The sequence below is a fragment of the Odontesthes bonariensis genome, chromosome 5 (genome assembly GCF_027942865.1).
Source record: "Odontesthes bonariensis isolate fOdoBon6 chromosome 5, fOdoBon6.hap1, whole genome shotgun sequence".
Taxonomy (NCBI): domain Eukaryota; kingdom Metazoa; phylum Chordata; class Actinopteri; order Atheriniformes; family Atherinopsidae; genus Odontesthes; species Odontesthes bonariensis.
The window spans coordinates 21,086,251-21,104,921 of record NC_134510.1 but is presented as its reverse complement, the minus strand read 5'-3'; the positions used below and the strand labels follow the sequence as shown (position 1 = coordinate 21,104,921).

The following is an 18,671-nucleotide window of genomic DNA, read 5'->3' as shown; positions in this document are numbered from 1 at the left end:
ATATTGCTGCCGAGTTCTTGGAAAAACATTTCTTCAGATGTTATGTAGTCAATTTCTCATCTACACCATCAACGTTTTATCATTCTGTATTCATTTAGATTGTGTAGGAATTACTCATTTAAGTTAAGTTAATTTATGGGCAGCATTGACTGAATAAACATAATACAATATTACCTTTTCATTACCCTTAATTGGATAAAGCGGGTATAGAAAATTGATGAATGACATTTTCATGATGCTTAAAAATACTTAAAGTGTGTTGATACGTTTAGGCCTGGAGTTAATTCATTTACATGAGTTTATCTCTCTCCCACTGGCCTAATAATGGCCGAAATAGTTTTCTGCTAATTTAACGCAATGCAATCCATTGCCTGATGTACAGTTTATCCAAAATTACAAGGAGCTGTTACAGTACAACGATTCGTTACAACATACAGACATTTCTTAAACCTCTACTGATAAAGGTTTTGCTCGATGAACGTTTTTTTTGCATCAACTATCTAAAACTGTGGCTCCTTTTGACCTGTGACCCAGAAAATGGAAGCAGCGTGAATTTTTGGAACTCCTTGTGACAGGTTTAGGTCTTGGTGTGTACACAGGCACTGGGACTTTCAATCAAACATGGAAATACTCTTAGACTACTGCACCGAGCCTATTTAAGAAGCTCAAAGAAGTTTAGACACAGACATACTGTGAAATCCATTACTCTTACAAGTCCGACTTGTAAGACTACTTAAATTTGCGTTCAAATAGCAGCTGTTGCGAAGCTTTAGGGTGTGATTTATCTCATCGTCCTGCCGCCGTGTGATTACCACATGATACATGTTCCAGCAACTAGGTCCTATAGAGACCCAGAGAAAGGTCCTATTTGCTTAAAATAATGATGTGACCTCTGACTCCATCGCTTAGCTCTGATGGCATGTTAACAGCAAAACTCTTTAGCAGGGAAAGTTCTGCCAAGTGAACAATGACGCCAGTTAATACACTTAAGAGATCAGCTCCACATGAGTGTCATTTGATTTGCTGCTTCAGTGCAAGGGATGCGGCTCATGAAAATCTAAAGGTGAAGATGCGGCTAATGCCTCCGCAAATTACTCGAACTTGGTTGACAAATTAAAAGATAATGCTGAATCTTAGATATGTCTTGTAAAATGTTTTATAAAATGTTTTTTAAAAATCTATCATTTGGAGAGAATTTGTGTTGTTTTCAGTCATGTAGGTGGAGTTATCATTTTTGTCTTTAGCCTCTGTTTTGTTCACTCGTTCGTTAGGTTTCCGACAACCTTCTTTGTCTAAATGTGGTATCGATAACAATATGGTATCGTTGCAATATATCAACCTTATAGCTTATAACAAGAGGAGACTGTCTTGTCTTTTCAGATGCTGTGTTAGATGTAAAATGCAGTCCTGCCAGAAGCAAATCAGAGACACATTTTCAATCCAATCCGTGCATCTGACTATTTTCTGTTAGTTTTTTCTGTTGTCATTGTTTTTAAACCACTTAACATTGATCTATGAATCATTCAAAGATTGAAAAAAAAGACACCCAACTCAAGGGATGACTTAGTGAGGTGTCACATAACAGACAACTTAGCAAGTGACTGATATTGCAGTGTACACAGTTCACTTAAGCCTCATCAGAAATGGTCTACGTGGAAGAGTGGCTGTCAAAAAGCTATTCTTAAGGAAGGGAAACAGGAGGAAAAGGCTGAAGTTTAAGAAATGATACAAGAACTGGACTCAAATTCAGTCACTACAGGTCTTATGGAGCGATGAATCCTCCCCAGACCTCAACATTATTCAAGCAGTGTGGGATCATCTTGACAGAGAACAGAACAAAAGGCAGCCAACACCCAAAGAAGAGATTTGGGATGTCCTTCAAGAAGCACGAAGAACTATTCCTGAAGACTACTTAAAGAAATGACAAGAAAGCTCGTCCAAGAGGGTTCAGGCTGTGTTGAAGAATGGGTTCTCATAGGAAATATTGACTTTCAAGCTTGTTTGTATTGTACAAACTCTGTTTGTGCCTTTTTTACAAAGTTTCCAAAAATGTTCGCAGATGTTTTAATAAACCGCTGCACCTTTACCCCCATTTTCCTGGCAATGTTTAAAGAAATAAAGGCTGGTTCAAGGCTTTGGCACACCATCATTAATTTGAAAATTCAGAAATGGAGCATTTTCTTTACTCTGCTCTCTGAACTCTCTATGCACGTATTACTGTTGTCATGGATCTGTGTTTCTGTTTCTGTATTACAGTTAATTGGACTATTAATGGCTTGAATTGGACTGTAATTTTGAAGTGCCTTGAGATGACATTTGTTGGAATTCTGCGCTTTTTCAGAATAAAATTGAATTGAAAAAAACCCTGAATTGATTATATTGAAAAAGAAATGAAAGTGAGGGAAACATTTGTTTGCTGTCTTGTATTTTGTGTGATTTTATTATAGAAAATGCTTTTTTTTTCTTTCAGTGAGGATTTCATAGTTATACTCTTAATCAAAACTAATGAATTTCTACTTTGATAACCAGACATTGAATATCTTTATCCTGTAGAAAACATTGCTCAGATTAAGGCTTAGCCTAAAACTGGGATAATCACTCACAATTATCCTATAGATATGCTTTGAGATCTTTGTCTACAGACAAAGCCAGTCAATAGTACTGTCAAGTATTAATTCATCAGTGTGCAGACGATTTTCAGGGAGTGTCTGTCAGCAGTTAAATCAGACAATCGACAGGGCCAAGTTTGCCACCTGATGGCTCTCCAGTTTCAGGGATAATCGGGTAGAAACCAAAGCAACGTGACCTAACGATACGAGTTAACAGCTTTGAATATTAACAACTTCGCATGAAAGCATAGGGAAATCTAGCTTATTATAAATTAAATATCCTAAAAGTTTGCACAATAAGTCAGCAGGCGTGCGTTCTCAATCCATCACCACCAGATGTCTCTCTTTACCAAGTCACTGCGAGGACGCCCTGACCAAAGTCTTTGATAAATACCCGCAGAAACAGGGCTTGGTTCTGCCAGACTTCATTCCCGTAATAGCTTAGGCTGCCATTGGAGAGCCCGCTGGCAAGAGCGAGCAGGAGAAGGACGCAGGAGATTTCGCAGTCAAGCCCCTGACGGACGAACGCAGTGTCCATCACTTCAGCTCACGTAAACCAGGCAGCGTATGTTGGAGACAGTTATTTTACATTAGCAACTTCCGACTGAAAAAAAAGGCAGACGCAGAAGAAGACGAGAAAATGGGACATACCGCAATTCCTATATTGGTGGCTGTATTGTCCTATTGCGTGCGGGGAAACGTCGAGGTAAGAGCGACACAATCTGAATCAATTGTTACGGCACATTGCAGTTTGGCTGTTTGTTTCATTACGATCGATGTTGGATTTTGTTGTTTTGTTTGTTTTTTTTCTTCCTTTTTTACTAACACGCCACGTTTATCGCAGCTTCCTATCTGAATATTGCTCACAGTAATCTACGGCAGGTTTAATTTTAAAATGCACCCTGGAGCACCGTCCTATGTCAACAAGAGTGATGACTAACAGCGTAAAAAAAAAAAAAAAATGACGGGATGGTGAAAATGTTTGATGCGCAAATTCAGTTTTATGACATGAATGCCAGCTCACAGTCCGGAGAGGGTTCATCAAGATCTGATTTACTCTATATTTGGCTCGCTGCGTCAAGTCTGGGCCTGTATCTGACATCACAGGCCTTTTGCTCTGTGAAGGGATGGAGATCAAATCCCATCTCATTGCATCCCATCTGGCCCTGTCAGAGGAGGAAATCAGCTTTCATCCGTCCTTCAGAGAAGTGGTGCAGCTTTTCAGCATGATGGAGTCGTGCTTATTCAACGGCCGTTATGTGTTACATTTAGTCTTCATGCAAGGACAACGGATAGATTAAAAATCAACCTTACAGTGAGAATCGGGAATGTAAAAGAGGGTGACGTATAAACCAACAGATTTTCCGAGGATTATCTCCAAGCATAAAACCTCTGTTTCAAAATCTGTTTCACTTGAAAATGCATGTGAACATCTGGAGGCAATGGCTTTGGTATATATCGCCACTCATACTGTGCATGGGTGTGATACAGAGATACAAATGTAAGATGTAGGGTCAGCCTATTGGCATCTGTCCCCATCAATAGGTGGAGGGGAGACGCTCTTGTACGGAGTGATAGATCAATGGGCCACCAGCTGCTCCAACCTCCCCCCTGCCACATCAGGACTTACAGCAGACTCACTGTTTAATGAACTTGACCTTTATCTATCTACTCCTGGTGCTACCAGCTTTTGTGACAGAACTCAATGCAGGTCGGAGCACTTGTGTATAGGAGCAGGGTGGTGTAGGAGGTGAGAGTGTGTATATGTAGGAGGACTAGAACAAGGGAAGGATGAGTCACCATGTCCCAGCTGGAGCTGCAGTTCAAGTCAAATGCACCTTTCCAAAAGAGCCTACTTCGGATATCTGACACAGAGACATCCTGGCATTTATGTCTCCCTGAGTTCCTCAGACGATTTGCGAGATATTTATTTATTAGCCATCTTTGACATTGAGACTGTAATAGCCATAAAGCCTCTCCTTTCATTCTGAAATAATTTCACTTCTGTAAGAGCCTTAGTGGGATTACTGCTATGCTGAGGAAGAGGCTTTAGCTTCATACAAGGAGACCTGCCCGTGAAGGTTTACACTGAAGATTATGATGTGAGAGGGCTGACTGTCTGGATTACAAAGTAGTATTAGTCCTAATAAAACTGTCAGCTTCCTTTAATTTGCTCCAAATGAATTCCATTAGAACTTGAATTGGGCACATTTGTTTTGATGTTTATTGAGTAAAATTGAATTAGTTCAGTACATCCGAATGACATCTAATCAATGTATAATCGCACTCGTAAATTTGATTTTCAAGTTATGTTTCGGATTGGAAAACACTGCAGCAACACATGTGCAGCTACGTATTCTGCTAAGTGAAGAGACACATGTCACATAAGTCATAGAGTTTCTGCTATCTCAGCTCAAATAACTCTTACCTGTCGCAGCACTCAAAGCCTTTAGCTAATGGACTAACAGAGCAGTGACACAAAAGGTTACAGATTCACCTTCATGGAGACCTGTGAACCTGTACGGTGTGGACTGATCACAGTGGAAAGGGAAACCAGCTTTGTATGTCTGTAGCCTTTAGTCCCTTCCTGGAATAAGAGTGACCTCTGTGAGTCACAGGTTACAGTATGCCATAGAACATTTGGTTGCATGTCACGATATTGCAGTGACTATTACAAAGAAACATCATAGATGTTGGACAGTCTTGGCCCCTTTCTGGAAAGGGTTCTGAATATTTTTTTTACCCAGTGTGAAGTACTTTTTTTACTGCAAAGTGGCAACAGAGAAGGTTTCTGCTTTACCTTATAGATATGAAGTATATGACCATGCATCATAATGGTCAATGAATAATGACAGCATCAGTGTTGTGTGATCAGTTCTTCATAAGCCACAATTTTACTGTGCACTTCTGTTTGATATGAAATGAAGGCCTAATCTACAGACCATCTTTTCTGTCCCTTGGTTATCGAATGTACGAGTATCTGCTGTCATCGTCTTCGCAGCACATTCTTTGAATTTTAAGAAAAAAACAACCTGAATCTTCTTTAGTTTGCTTTTCTCAGTTAGTTACTTAGCCTGTTCTTTTTTTGTCTCCTTTATAAAGTAATTGAATTAATAGACTTATCATTTATTATGTGATGGTTAGGTGACCGGTCCAGGGTGTCGCCCCTCCCCCCTCGCCTCCAGGCCCTGAATTTCATTAAGCTGGTAGAGACGATTAATGGATAGCTGGATGGATGTTTCTCTACTCCCCTTTCTACTATAATGCTAACCACTGATGTTGGATTTTTCACAAGCGCTTCATCTCTGGAAATTTCAAAACAACTTCATGGGGTTCTGCTCGTGAGAATGTAAATACCTCGAATGTGCAGTGAGCAAACGTGTGTCCTGGTTGCTGCTTCGTACTTTCTCTGTTTGCCTGTATATTGCATCTTTTCATGGATATTTATACATTTAGAATACGTAATGACAGAAACGTCTGAGCTACAGATTTTTCAGGAGAAAAATCTCAGTGTTCTGTTAACAAACCACTGTTGGATATCACATTCATACTTTTTTCGTAATGTCCTGCTTCCTGTGCGCTCTACCAACCTTTCTTCTCTCTTATTTCCAAAGTGGTGTTTATGTTTTCTTTTCCTGTGTTGTTGGTGGTCCCATGACCGTGAAGATATCAGAAAGCGATCCAGTCTTTGCAACGGTTTAGTTACTTGGAATCCCTAAGGGGCAAAGTTATTTGTTGCCTGTTTATTGAGCTACCTTAACTGAAAATGGACACTTGCTTTGTTACTTTATCCATTAAAATCCTGTGTTTACAATGGTGATATCCAGCTGCACACATTGCAAAATGCGACTGAGTACCCATCCAACCTCCCCCGAAACTACTGTACCATGGAAAAAAAATAACACAAAAGTCCTGGTTCGAGAATCAGTGTTTTGTTTATCCCGTCTGGGTTACTATAGTAACAAGGCGGAGGGGTGAAAAGGCCAACTTGTGGTGTCTTTGTAAATTGTTCCAAGGTAATAAGAACAAAACAACCCTTAGTGCCATGCACTTCCACACACGTAGAATGAAAACATAGTTATTTATGTTCTACACCCGTTTTATCCCAGCCAGGATTGCAGTGGATCTGGAGGCTATATCAGTTGTAACAAGGCAAGAGATGGGGCACACCCTGGACAAGTCACTAGTCCACTACAGGGCTAACACAGAGACATAAACAGCCATGCGTGCTCACACCCATAAGTGTAGAATCCCCAGTTAACCTTACATGCATAGAGGAAAGTGGAGCTCTTACAGAAAAAGTCACACAGGTACTGGGAGAACATGCAAACTACACACAAACAGCTAAAATACGAACCAGGAACCTGCTTGCTGTGAGGTGACAATGCGAATCGCTGTACCGCTATGACAGCTGGCAACACAAAACGTAGTCATTGGCCAATAGGTGGCTTTAAATGTTACACAGTGAAACTTTAGACGTTTCTGAGATCATTTTTCAGATATTTTAGAACCGTAGCTCGCGGTTCTTTTCGTTATTAATTAATTTGCTCACTTGTTCTCCAGTAGTCGAAAAATGTTTGTCTGTTTTGCAGCAATTCATATTTGTCCTGTTGCTTAAAAAAAATAAGAAAAATCGTCAAGCAGTGTTTGAATGTTCAATGTTTTTTGTTTGTTTTTCTATTTTTTGTTTCCGAAGAATAATCCACGTTTGTTCACGGTACTGTAGTGTGCCAGTGTTAGCAGAATGGGTCAATTTTAACCATTGTCTTTTGGCCAGATGTTAAAAGAAACATTAAAACATTAGAAAAAAACACCAAATGGCATCATTTAAAGTTGAGAAGCAAGCAGACAAAAACAGGAACAATCTATAAGAATGAAGAAATGTATGTGTGATTGATAAACTTATCCCTGCATTTATAATCATGATATTAAATATACCATATAGTGTATGTGTATATATATATATATATATATACATATGTGTGTATATGTATATATTACATATCAGACATAGCAAATCCTGTTGTTGTTTGTAAATAAAATGACCAACAGCAGTCATGGCTACCACATTAAATTAAATGTTCTGAAATGTGAAATAAATTAATTCAACATTAAATCAACATTGCCACTTAAAAGCAGGTGGGTAACAGAAAAAATAATCTCATTCAAAGATGGTTTGGCAACTTCTGTGGCAGTAAAATAATCTAACCTTGAAGGACAACGGGCATTATCACACAAAACCCCTCCTAAGCCTCTCGGGTGATATTGTGAGTGCTCCAACAAAACACAAAGCAACACACTGCAACTAGTGAGCTCAGTTTTTTCAAAATGTGTCACATCAGACAACAAAATTGCCGTATAGGAAAATTAGATTTGAAGAAAGCAATCACACAATGATAGCACTTATGTGTAGCTATATTTGATTTAAAAGGGAGGTTAGAGGACTACTCAGGTTTACTTCTGTGCTGTATTTATCTAGATAAATAACAGCACTGTCAGCCCGAGCCTAAGTGCTCTGGCCCAGAGAGGCTGTTGGAAACAAACTTATTGTATCTACAGGATTCAGGAAAGACAGATGGGCTGGGAGGGCAGTGAGCATAAAAGGAGGAAGGAGGGAGTTAACAGGACAATTCAGTGGGACAGGAAAATGTAAGACGATAGGAAACACATTTTAGCAAAGCTGAAAATGAAATGAAAATAGGAAGTCAGAAAGTCGCTGCATAACCTGCCCAACCCCACTCTGCCACCGCCTCGTCACCACCAGACTCAGTTTCAGGCCTTGTGCTGGAACACAGCCAAACAGCTTCATCCACCTCCCACCCCATCTGTCTTTCAATTCAGTAACACAAAAGGATTTGTTTAAAAAAAGAATTAAAAAAATTAAAAAAAGGAAAGAAAAAAGATAAGGACAACCAGATCTCTCTCTTTCTCTCTCTCTCACACACACACACAAACCCTACCCTTCACTTAATTAATTTTAGAGATAATCGGGTTCCACTAATGGATTCCTGTGTGCTTTCTATTCTCTCCTATGTACAATATGTGTGCCAGTGGGTATAAAATGTACCTTTTAGCTGAATAAAATGTTTCCCCCCTCTTCTGTGTATCTGGCTTCCGTTCCCAGTGTTTGTAGTGCAACACACACACACACACACACACACACACACACAGGATCTGGATTAAATCTTGTGTAGTCATTTTGAAATGAGAGCTCCTCTGTGCCGCAGGAAATGAGCGGCATAAATGTACCTTAGCAGTATTGTTACCAGAGGTGACAAACTAATGAATGACATCAGTGCACCCTTTGGGCCATTGTTCAAATCTACAACAGTGAAACAATGGCCTGTGTTCAGTTTACTATGCCGCTCTGGGGGTTCATTTTCACTCTTGCTACCAGGTGCAAATGAAGGAATCCGTCCGTGTAACTGCAGAACATTGCAAACCAGAAATTTACATTAATCGCGGATTTGCACCTCATTTGCAGGGAGCTACTCCCAAATGCGAATTGAAGCGATTCATCTTGTCCTCTGGCCTTTCTGGCCTGCTTTGCTTGAGAGTTTGCTTGAGAGGTTCATCACTTCATGCCACCTCCATAGCCTGTCATACGTAAGGCCGTGCTTCATTTGATGAGTTCATTTCATTTGTTTTCCAGATTGCTCTCCTCTCTCTAGGTAACATGATGATTAAAGAATAGCATTTTTGAAAATCTGCTTCCGGTTTCCCAAAGATTACGTACACCTTTCATCATCCACTCACTGAAAGCCAGATAACACATGGAGATCCATGGGCTAATTTCAAGCCTGAAGCGCTTCAGTTATGATTGCTTGCGCCTGTGTGTATAACACTCAAAACCTAGATGGGACTGTGGGTTTTGGACGTGTGCAGAGGAGAGACGTATGTTTGCAAATTATTAGTTTGTCCCATGTCACCTAGAGGGAATTGGAGACTACCACAGTCGTCCTAATGGCATCCAGCTCTTCCTTCTCTCCGATGTCTTGCAGGGCAGAGCTATTACGGCAGCCCGAGGTCCTCACACCCAGCAAAACTGCTTCAGTGAGCCTGATTGGTTGGATTGTTGTGGAAAAGTTAAATGCCAGTGCCTAACAAGCTGTTTAGTCCTGTTGCAGCCAGTGGGAGGTTTCAGAGGAGCCCCCCCCCTCTCCTCAAACATGTCTGCAGTGTAATGATAACACTTGTCCTCCATTTCCAGACGGAAACAGAGTGCACAGTGAAAAAGATTGAGGGCTGGTAGAGATAGAGAGGATTGCCCTGCAACAGCAGCCGAGTTGGGAGACAGAGGAGGAGAGAGTGGAAGGGATGTAGAGTATGTAGAATATTATCTGGGTTGCAGGGTGGAGTGGGTGAGAATACAGCCCTGTTCCTTGTTCAGCCCAAGCTCCTGGCACATGCAAGAAAAAACCTTGTGACTGAGTGGAGCATGAAGTCGTATGAAAGCAGGACCACTAAATCTATTTTCCTGACAGCGCTGGCTGAGTCTATTAGGTTGTTGAGCCCACTGAGACATATAAAGCCCGCATTGATATTCTACAGAAGAACATTAGAAACAGCTACGGGGGAAGATGGATGTATTTTTTTTTATCAAGAAGACACAGAGCTAATTTCAAAGACATTCGTTTGAATCCGACATTAGTCATGTTTACGTTGAGAAATAATCGTTTCTCTGGTTGGATTAGATGGTGTGATCTTTAAAAATATTTTTTTAGAGGTGCAGAAACCTAGTGGACAGATCATTTAGAGATAAACTGTATTTCTTCAAATGTAGGTCAAAGCCTGTATTTACTTCGACTGCTCAGAGTAACATGCCTCTGTCAGAGACAGATCTTTATTTCTAATTCTCATGCTTATTAGTATGATTGTCATATTTTTCTGCAATACCTTATTTTGAGGTCTCTGGAGCGGTGCATATTCATTCCTACGGGAGTCACCGTATTCTCAGATGTGTGAAACTCTGACTGCTGGCTTTGATGAATAGTTAATCCAGTACATAAAAAAAAAAGTTAAAAACCGCAGTTGTTATTTAATCAAACTGCTTAGATCAAAAACTATAAAAAAAAAAAATTGTTGAGTTTGGCCCATATTACTATAACAGGCGCGCTTATCCTTTTTTCTATCCATCCCACACTCAGTCTTGGTCTGTATTAAGGGCTGGCCTTTATGTATTTATGTCATCTATGGCACCAGCCAGAATAAGACTTTTGATTGCATGCTTGTTTTTCATTTGATCGAAGACAGTTAACGTCTTTATTAGCGTGCATGATTTCCTTAACCCTTCGATGTCCATTGTCCTTGCTCTCCCTCAGTGTGTGAAGACTGAAGTAAGTGCTGCTGAGCTGCTTAGCTACGCAGAACAAAGAAACATACATATTGTAAAGCTGCAACTCTGTAAATAGATTATATACTAGTTGCCAAGGAATTAGATTTTTGATTAGCTGGGTCAATGTTGTCCTGTACGGCACTCACAGTGGAAACATTTCTGATTGTAAGGGCAGTATGACGGTAGACCCGCTGATGCTGTGTTTTGTGTAGCTTGTGTTGAAGTGAAACTGTCTCCTTTACCTGTCGAATGAGCATATGCAAATATTGGCAAAGGCTAATGACACAGCAGGAAGAAGTGCAAAGCCAAAAGCTATAGCAGAGGGGGGAAAAAAAAATCAAACGCAGAGGCTAAAGAAAAGGACAGAAATACCTTTTGGCTTGTTTTTTTTCTCAGTTTTATGATGGATCAACATTGCAGTGCCCCTGATTAAGCTATCTCAGCTAGTTCTTAATAAAGCTTCACAATTTGCAACATTGATCCCTTCATACCCACTAAAAAACAGAAACTAGGCAAATTGTATTTCTTTCAGTTACATTTGTTTGTAAATTCATTTCTGTCAGCGCAGCTCAAATGTCCAGGAGACAGCATATTTAGCGTGCGTTTATTAGCTTGAATTACTTTGGAGACTAGACATTAATGTGGTGGAGTTTTTGGATTTATGCCGCGTCGGAGACAGTCTAAAATATATAATTAATTTCTTCATATTAGAAATGTGCATTATATATCTGATCAAATGTGTCATATAACTTTGTTCGCCTTGATGCTTACAAAAAGAGGCTTTTGAAAAGGGAAAGCCTGTGAATTAAATCACTCTGCTCTAGCCTGCTCATCTTTTCTGAAGCTTTGCTGTTCGCTGTCCTTGATCTTTGAGGCAGCTGGTTTAGCAATTCTCTGCTGGGGGATGCAGAGAGAGCTCTTCTTGTACCAAGCATGTTATATTTCCCTTTTATCCTCAGTGCGTAGCTGCATTGCTGCTCTCCATTCATTTATCTGTACCTTTCAGCAGCAAGAGCACTCCACCAAATCTAGTGCTGCATTTTGCAATTTTAACAAAAGTGATCCCGATCAGCACCAAAGCATAATGGGTTCTCCCTTTGTCCTTGCTCCAGCTGCCTGCCAAGTTTCATGAAATTTGGCTTTGTTTTAGTGTAATCCTGCAAATAGAACACACAAATTGCAAAACCTTAATGGAGGATTTGATTACAAACCAATACAACAGCGTAGATATTGAGCTGTTTAAAAGAGCATTTTACAAGACAATGAGTACATTTGTTTAAGAATGTAGCTGTTTTCTTCTTTCTTTCTAATTGATATATGAATAATCAGAGAAATAATGGACAGATAAGTCGATTATCGAAAATAGCTGTCAGTTGCATCCTTGTGTCAAGCATGGTTCTCTTCTACTGACTGATCTACTGACTGAAATTGAATCATCAAGAAGATAGAATAACTGCTATTATAGTTCTGGTAAAAACCACTTTACACAAATAAAAATATGCTTAAGGGCAGGTAAACACAGCACTTTATTAAGCATCTACACAAGCAGATAAATTGGAATCTCTTATCAGAAAGACTAAGCACACTGAAGAAAGACACAATTAAGTCACACAACAGCAATGCCAGAAGACTCAGAAGTAGAAACAGGGACATACACATTCACCACATACTTGCTGCTTTATAAAGACGGCACACTGCAGAAGTTACATCAATTATTGAAGGCCGTAGAAGGGTCCAGGCTCTCGCTTGTTGACAGGGCTTTGGCACTTGTCACGCACCCAGACAACAGCCTTCTCTCTTCATGCTACCTGTTTTTATTTCCCCTGCCCCCTTCCTTGCCATCTAGACCTTGACTCTAAATTAAACACAAAAGAAAATCCTCACGCCCATCTCCTCCTTGGCTCAGCCCACCCCCCACCCCCCATTCTGTCTCCATCCCAGCCTCCTCTGTTCTCCACTGCTACATCCCAAAGGCACTCCTTACCCCTCCCCTACTCAGACGCTGCTTCTCCATCTGCCTCAGCAGCTCTCAGTGGCCAGTGACATCTTTTTGCTTTCCATGTGTGTAGGCAATTGCTCTTGAATAATTCATGCAAACTCATTCCCGTTTATTTTCCTTTTTCAATTTTTATTTTCCTTTGTTTCTTATATTTTCACCGATGTGGCTGTTACCGTCTTTCTTAGCATCCACAGGTTCTGTAGTCTCACTGCACCTGACAGCTGCTCTTTAAAACCACAACATAAGAAGTGAGCCACTGTAACTCGGCACATTTCAAAGGTTGTTTTGTTCGCTGTGTTTAGATTTTTTCCATTGCATCTTTGATAGCTTATGTGAACTCATTGCATTCATATGTGTGATGTATGTGAGAGCAGTAAACGTATCTCTCTGTTGAATGTTTGATTTTGTATTTTACATGAATGAGGCATCAGATGTAAGAGCATCAATGAATGTATTTATGATCTCGCTAAATATTTCAAAGCCAAATTCTGTAATTACCTCAGATCGCTGTCTGCTACTGTGTGTTTACCAGTTTTAATGTGCTTAGGGTGGAAATCGTTGTTGAAGAGGGTATTTTTCTTCCAAAGGACTGTATCTCAAACATCCCCTCCCTTCCCTTGAGACAAAATGTTCCCACAGCTTTTCACTCTGCCAGTTTGTATAAACAGATGTGCGGACCAAAAAAACCCAAAAAACTGTGCTGTTGATGCAGACTGCTATGGAGGAGGAGAATCAGGTATTGTTGAGGCTGATGTTAATCACCAATAATAAGATCCCGCCGGTTCAATTCTTCTCTCAGCTCAGTATTTTATTCTTTTTTTTCTATCTATTCCCAAGCTGAGCCCTTAAACATCCTACACGTACACACAAGCTGGGCTGATAAATAAGATATTTCCATTTGTAACTTTGGCTCAGAAAAAAAACAAGGCATGGAAGATTCAAACCGTAAATGGAGGTTCCAGGCCCTGGTAAGCGGTCATTTTTATAGATTGACTCAATAATTCTACCATTTTCTCTTTAACTGGACAGTGTGCAGTGGGTTTATTTCCAGCGGAAATGAGATAACACTAATATTTAATCTCCTTTAGACTGCACAGCCAGCACACATTATCTCACCGGAGTGGCCTCGGTCTAAAATAACACGGTCAAAGCAATACTGGACACGGTAGCACTGACATGATCTCAGATAGAATTATTGTTATTTTGTTACTGGCTTTGCTAAACTCTGCTTTAAAGTACCACAGGAAATTGTCCAATTTGTATTGAATTTGATGCTTACAGACTACCAGACTAAGTGAAAGATATAGTGGAAGGGCGCTTTCACTGATTTACCAGATTCCATGAAAATCAGTATTTCAGATTTGTACTTATCCCTTCTTCCAAATGTGTAATGTATAAGTATGTGGAAACAGATTTTAGAAGGACAGACAGTGATCTTGACTGAAGCTAAATTGAAAGCTGCGTGTTGTAACATATGGGTACTGGAGGGACAAATGATTCATTATGTCAGTTACTGATTCACCACACTGACATTTACAAAGGAAAGCTAGTAAACAAGATTGAGTAATGTGTAATTCTGACTTCGATTGTGGTGAACTATTTGTTAATACTGTATAGTTTTATGGTTTATTATACAGTATTAGCTTTATTTATTTTGCTGATAAAATGTAACAGCACATAAAAAACAACTGATGATCAGATCTACTTCAAACTTTATGCACTTATGCATTCTTGATGACTAATAATCGACAGATTAGTTGGCCAGATGATTTTTGGGGCTGATTTTTTTTGTCCCTTTTTATTTCTTTTTTTAGAAAGTCTTTTTTACAAATTTTACAGAAACAACATTATCTGGACATTATCGCCCAGATAAACAGTTTTTAACCCTGAAACTCAGCGTTTACCTTTCACTATCTTGGGTTTTTATAGCTATAGTGTGCATGTTTTTTGAGTAATATAGCTCCGCTATCAGGAGAAGAAATACCATAGACATCCCTGGCGGATAAAAAGCACTCCCACATCCTTGTAATCTGTTAGACCACATGTCTTTACTTTTCCAACCAACTTACTGTCAGTCTATTTCTGTTTAAATGTTTTTGTGTCTGTGACTTGAGGGACTGTGTTTTTTTATTTCTTGATTCTTGTGTTGTGTAATGACACTTTTGAATTTTGAATCCTCTGAGTGTGACATGAAGGGACAGTTTAGGGATAAAGATGAGTTATTTGGGGCTTAAGGTGAGTAAGATAGCTCAACTCGGATTGAATTACACCTGTTACATACAGCAACTAGTAAACAAGCAGGGATAAGAAGAGCGAAATAACAATTAAGCCAGTGATCAACGACTTCCTGCAGGCAGAGAGTCGAACCTGACAAATGTTGACTGTTTCATGTGAGGGCAAAAGATAGACAGAGAGAGACAGACTCATAATGAGGAGGAGAGGGAGAGAGAGAGGGTATGACATGCCTGAAATTCTGTAGGGAACCAGTTGCTACGGTAACTAGGAAGGTAGTTGGCTCCTGTAGGTGGTGTTGCTATGACAACCACCCTCAATGGCCAAACGATGCTGACAGGGAAAAGGCAAAAAAAAAAAAGAAAAGAAAACGACACAATCTGTGTTTACGTGTTCGTTGGGACCAAATGAAGTAGACGAAGATGCAGATGTTGCAGCTGGTGTGGAGCGTCCTCCGTGCTGCACGCTGTTTACTCAGCTTACCATTTAGAATAAACTCCAGAAAAATCTTGGTTTGTTTCGTTTTTTGGTGTGGCAAGTCAGTCCCTGCTGGCTGGCCCAGCAGTTATTGTTTATTCTGCTGTTCATCAACAGAGCATCTCATTGCCATAAACAGCAGGCCAAATATGCTGCACAGTGCTGTTTAGTCCCTGAATGACCTGGGAAAAGGAAGTTCTCAATATGTTCTTGCACTTGCATGGGGTCAAACTAGCCATGCTGGGCTCTTGTATTAGCAGTGGTGTACATTCTAACACCTCAGTGGGAGTTAAAGACCAGTTTGTTCTAACTGCGGTGATACCACATGTCTCTGATTTGGAGCTATAAACCAACATGGAGTGTTAAAGTACATACCATTCGAGGAGCCTAATGTACTATATATGGTATGGATTCGGTTTCTCAATCATTTATTTCCAACTGGAAGCACTACCACCTTACGAATACATATAATTATGATAAGAATGATGAAATATACACACACATTCCAGCTCCAATTTTGAGGGTTCACACAACTTATCATACATAACCTCAAAGCCTCATTTCCATCAGATGTATGTGCTTCGGCAAAGCTCCGATTTGTTTATATGGCATGCTTCAGTTCCCAATTTCTAACTCTGACATTTAACTCTTAAGATGCAGTGTAGGAGATAGGATATGCATAACAACTGTGTAAAATACTCCAGAGGGGCATGAAAATGACAGGAAAAAAGTAGAATTGGGAGAGAACAAGCAGATTGAAAAAGGAGAATATCCCGGAAGAGTCCAGATTTGCTACAAAGACAGACTGAGTGAAAGGCAGAGTGAGCGGCTTGAGATATTGCAAGATACGAAGGAGCCAAGAGGAGGCATTAGATCTTGTTAATGCCAGCTTCCTGTTGTTTTTCAGGAGCACTGCAGAAAGACGGTCTGTCCTTAAGTGGATCAATTATTACAGACTTTTAAACAAATACATGCCCTCATATAGGCTTTGAGATTCCCTTAATCAACTTAAACCATTCAAGGGAATGATTACGTTATTTCAAGACCTCCAGTTTGTTTCCCTTCACAAACCTATACACTTGTCCTAAGGCTCACTCAGCTGTAAAATACAGTTATGATCCAAATATATCATTTCCTCAGTCTGACATTAAAAATCACGCTACTTCTCAGTTTCAATGAAATGCTAAATTTACAGTTTGGCTTCAAGGTGGATTATAAATTTAAAGTCTGGCAGTTATTTATAAGACTCATTTCTAACTTTCAGAACATGATGCAGGTGCTGAAGTACTGCAATTTTCCTCTTGCTTTCAGCAAGATTTCATGTGTTTGTGTATCTTCGGCAAACAAATTGAATTTTACTTATGAAAAAAAGAGATTTTAAACCCTGCAGTAACCGATATGAAGCGATTTTGTGAGTTAAGTGTGTAATACATCTTAGCTTTGACAATGAACAACATTCAGTTAAGCATGTCAGTCTTCGCCTAATAGAAAATTTACTATTATGACTCAAGCCTTCTGAATGTATTTACAGCAAAAATACAGATTTGTCCCAGTCTCAATCTGCCTGGAGAAAATCCATGATTCAGTGTCAATTTTGTTGATGCCGGGTGATTCAGATAGACCTGCAGAGCTCAAATCTCCCCTAAGCCGCTGATTCCTTCAATCCCCTGAGGTATCCCTTCAGCTTGAAATTGCATCTGCAGGCTCACGGTGTTTGGTATTAACATGCTGGCATTCCCAAGTTGTTTAGCTGATCTGTGAAGGATGTTCAGCAGTGTTGTATAACAGCAGAAATTCATCAGCGACGCCAACAGACGACAAAATCTTTTCATTTTGGCTGAAGAAACTGAAGAAACTCAGTCTTGCAGGCACTTAATGTTTCCGGACTTTGTTTTTCTGGAACATTATTACGCAGATGTTTATCTCCCACATGTCTGCAGGAGGTGGTTACATAGAAAAAATTGTGAAAATGACCAACTGTGCATGGTTTTGTTTTTTTCTTTTCGGGGGAGAAAACATGCACAGTGTGGCGTCATTATGTTGAGTGACTCAGATGAAGCATTTGTTGAAATGTGGGTGGCACTGAGATGCAGACATGGAGAACTACTCTACGTAACTCAAGTATCACAATCACTCGTTTCATTCTTAATATTGCTCAATACTCTCTTTCCGTAGAACTAGGCACACCACGCAGCAACATTTGTATCTGTGGGAGTTTCCGTCAGTGTGCTGCTTATTCTCATGGACATTTGTAAAAAAAATAGATAAATATATATATATATAAATATATATATATATATATATATATATATATATATACAGGAGCTGCTACAGTATAAGGCAGGATGTGATAAATACAAGAACTAGACAGCAGAAAACATGGCTGTTCCTATACTGGCTGCACAAGGGAGGCCGCATTTAGACGTGTGCATCATAGAGTGTATTGTAAAGACAGAAGCAGGATATATTTCCTTGGGATATTTATTAAGACTGATGTCAGTCCCAGCTGGGTAATCTGGAGTCCATGTTCCTGTCGGTGTGCAGCTTCAGGTGGGTCCCTTGAAGCTAGTATTCATACCCAATAGCAGCAGTTTAAAGAGTACTGGATGGAAAGATATAGGCTAAAATCTCAATACAGAGATGCCACTCTGGTGCTCTGCAGACCTCATTACATTTCTGAGCTATAATACTCCCAAAAAGCATGATCATAAAAGAGCACTGCAAGCCTCCATATTCATGGAGTATCTGACAGTGCTGCCAGCTGACATGTCCTGTATTTTAAACTATACTTGAAATTAAATCAAATTTTGGAAGCTGGTATTGGCTGCTGTCTTAGCCCTTGATGAACTCTAGTGATTATGGGGCCATCTGCTCCCAGTGTGCCCAGCTGGAGGCTGGATCGCCATAATCTGAACTGAGGAAGCCCGATTTAGCCTGTGATGTTTGCACATCTATGCAACCAAGACCCTCTGTCATAATGGTTTGGCTATCGAGTACTTAAATGAGGCTCTCAGTCGGT

The 18,671-nt window shown here is 39.9% G+C and overlaps 1 protein-coding gene across 4 annotated transcripts in view; it reads left to right on the top strand.

The window, feature by feature from the left end:
- Window positions 1-3,019: 3,019 nt before the first annotated feature.
- Window positions 3,020-18,671, top strand: part of aplp1 (amyloid beta (A4) precursor-like protein 1) — a 34,751-nt gene continuing 19,099 nt past the window's right edge. For 2 of the 4 annotated variants that reach the window (XM_075465247.1, XM_075465244.1), the window contains exon 1: window positions 3,021-3,315. In XM_075465247.1, coding sequence (XP_075321362.1) covers window positions 3,250-3,315 — 66 coding nt within the window. In that variant the 5' untranslated portion in view covers window positions 3,021-3,249. Of the gene's footprint in view, window positions 3,316-18,671 lie in introns of all 4 variants that reach the window. The other 2 variants (XM_075465246.1, XM_075465245.1) reach the window with 2 other exon arrangements.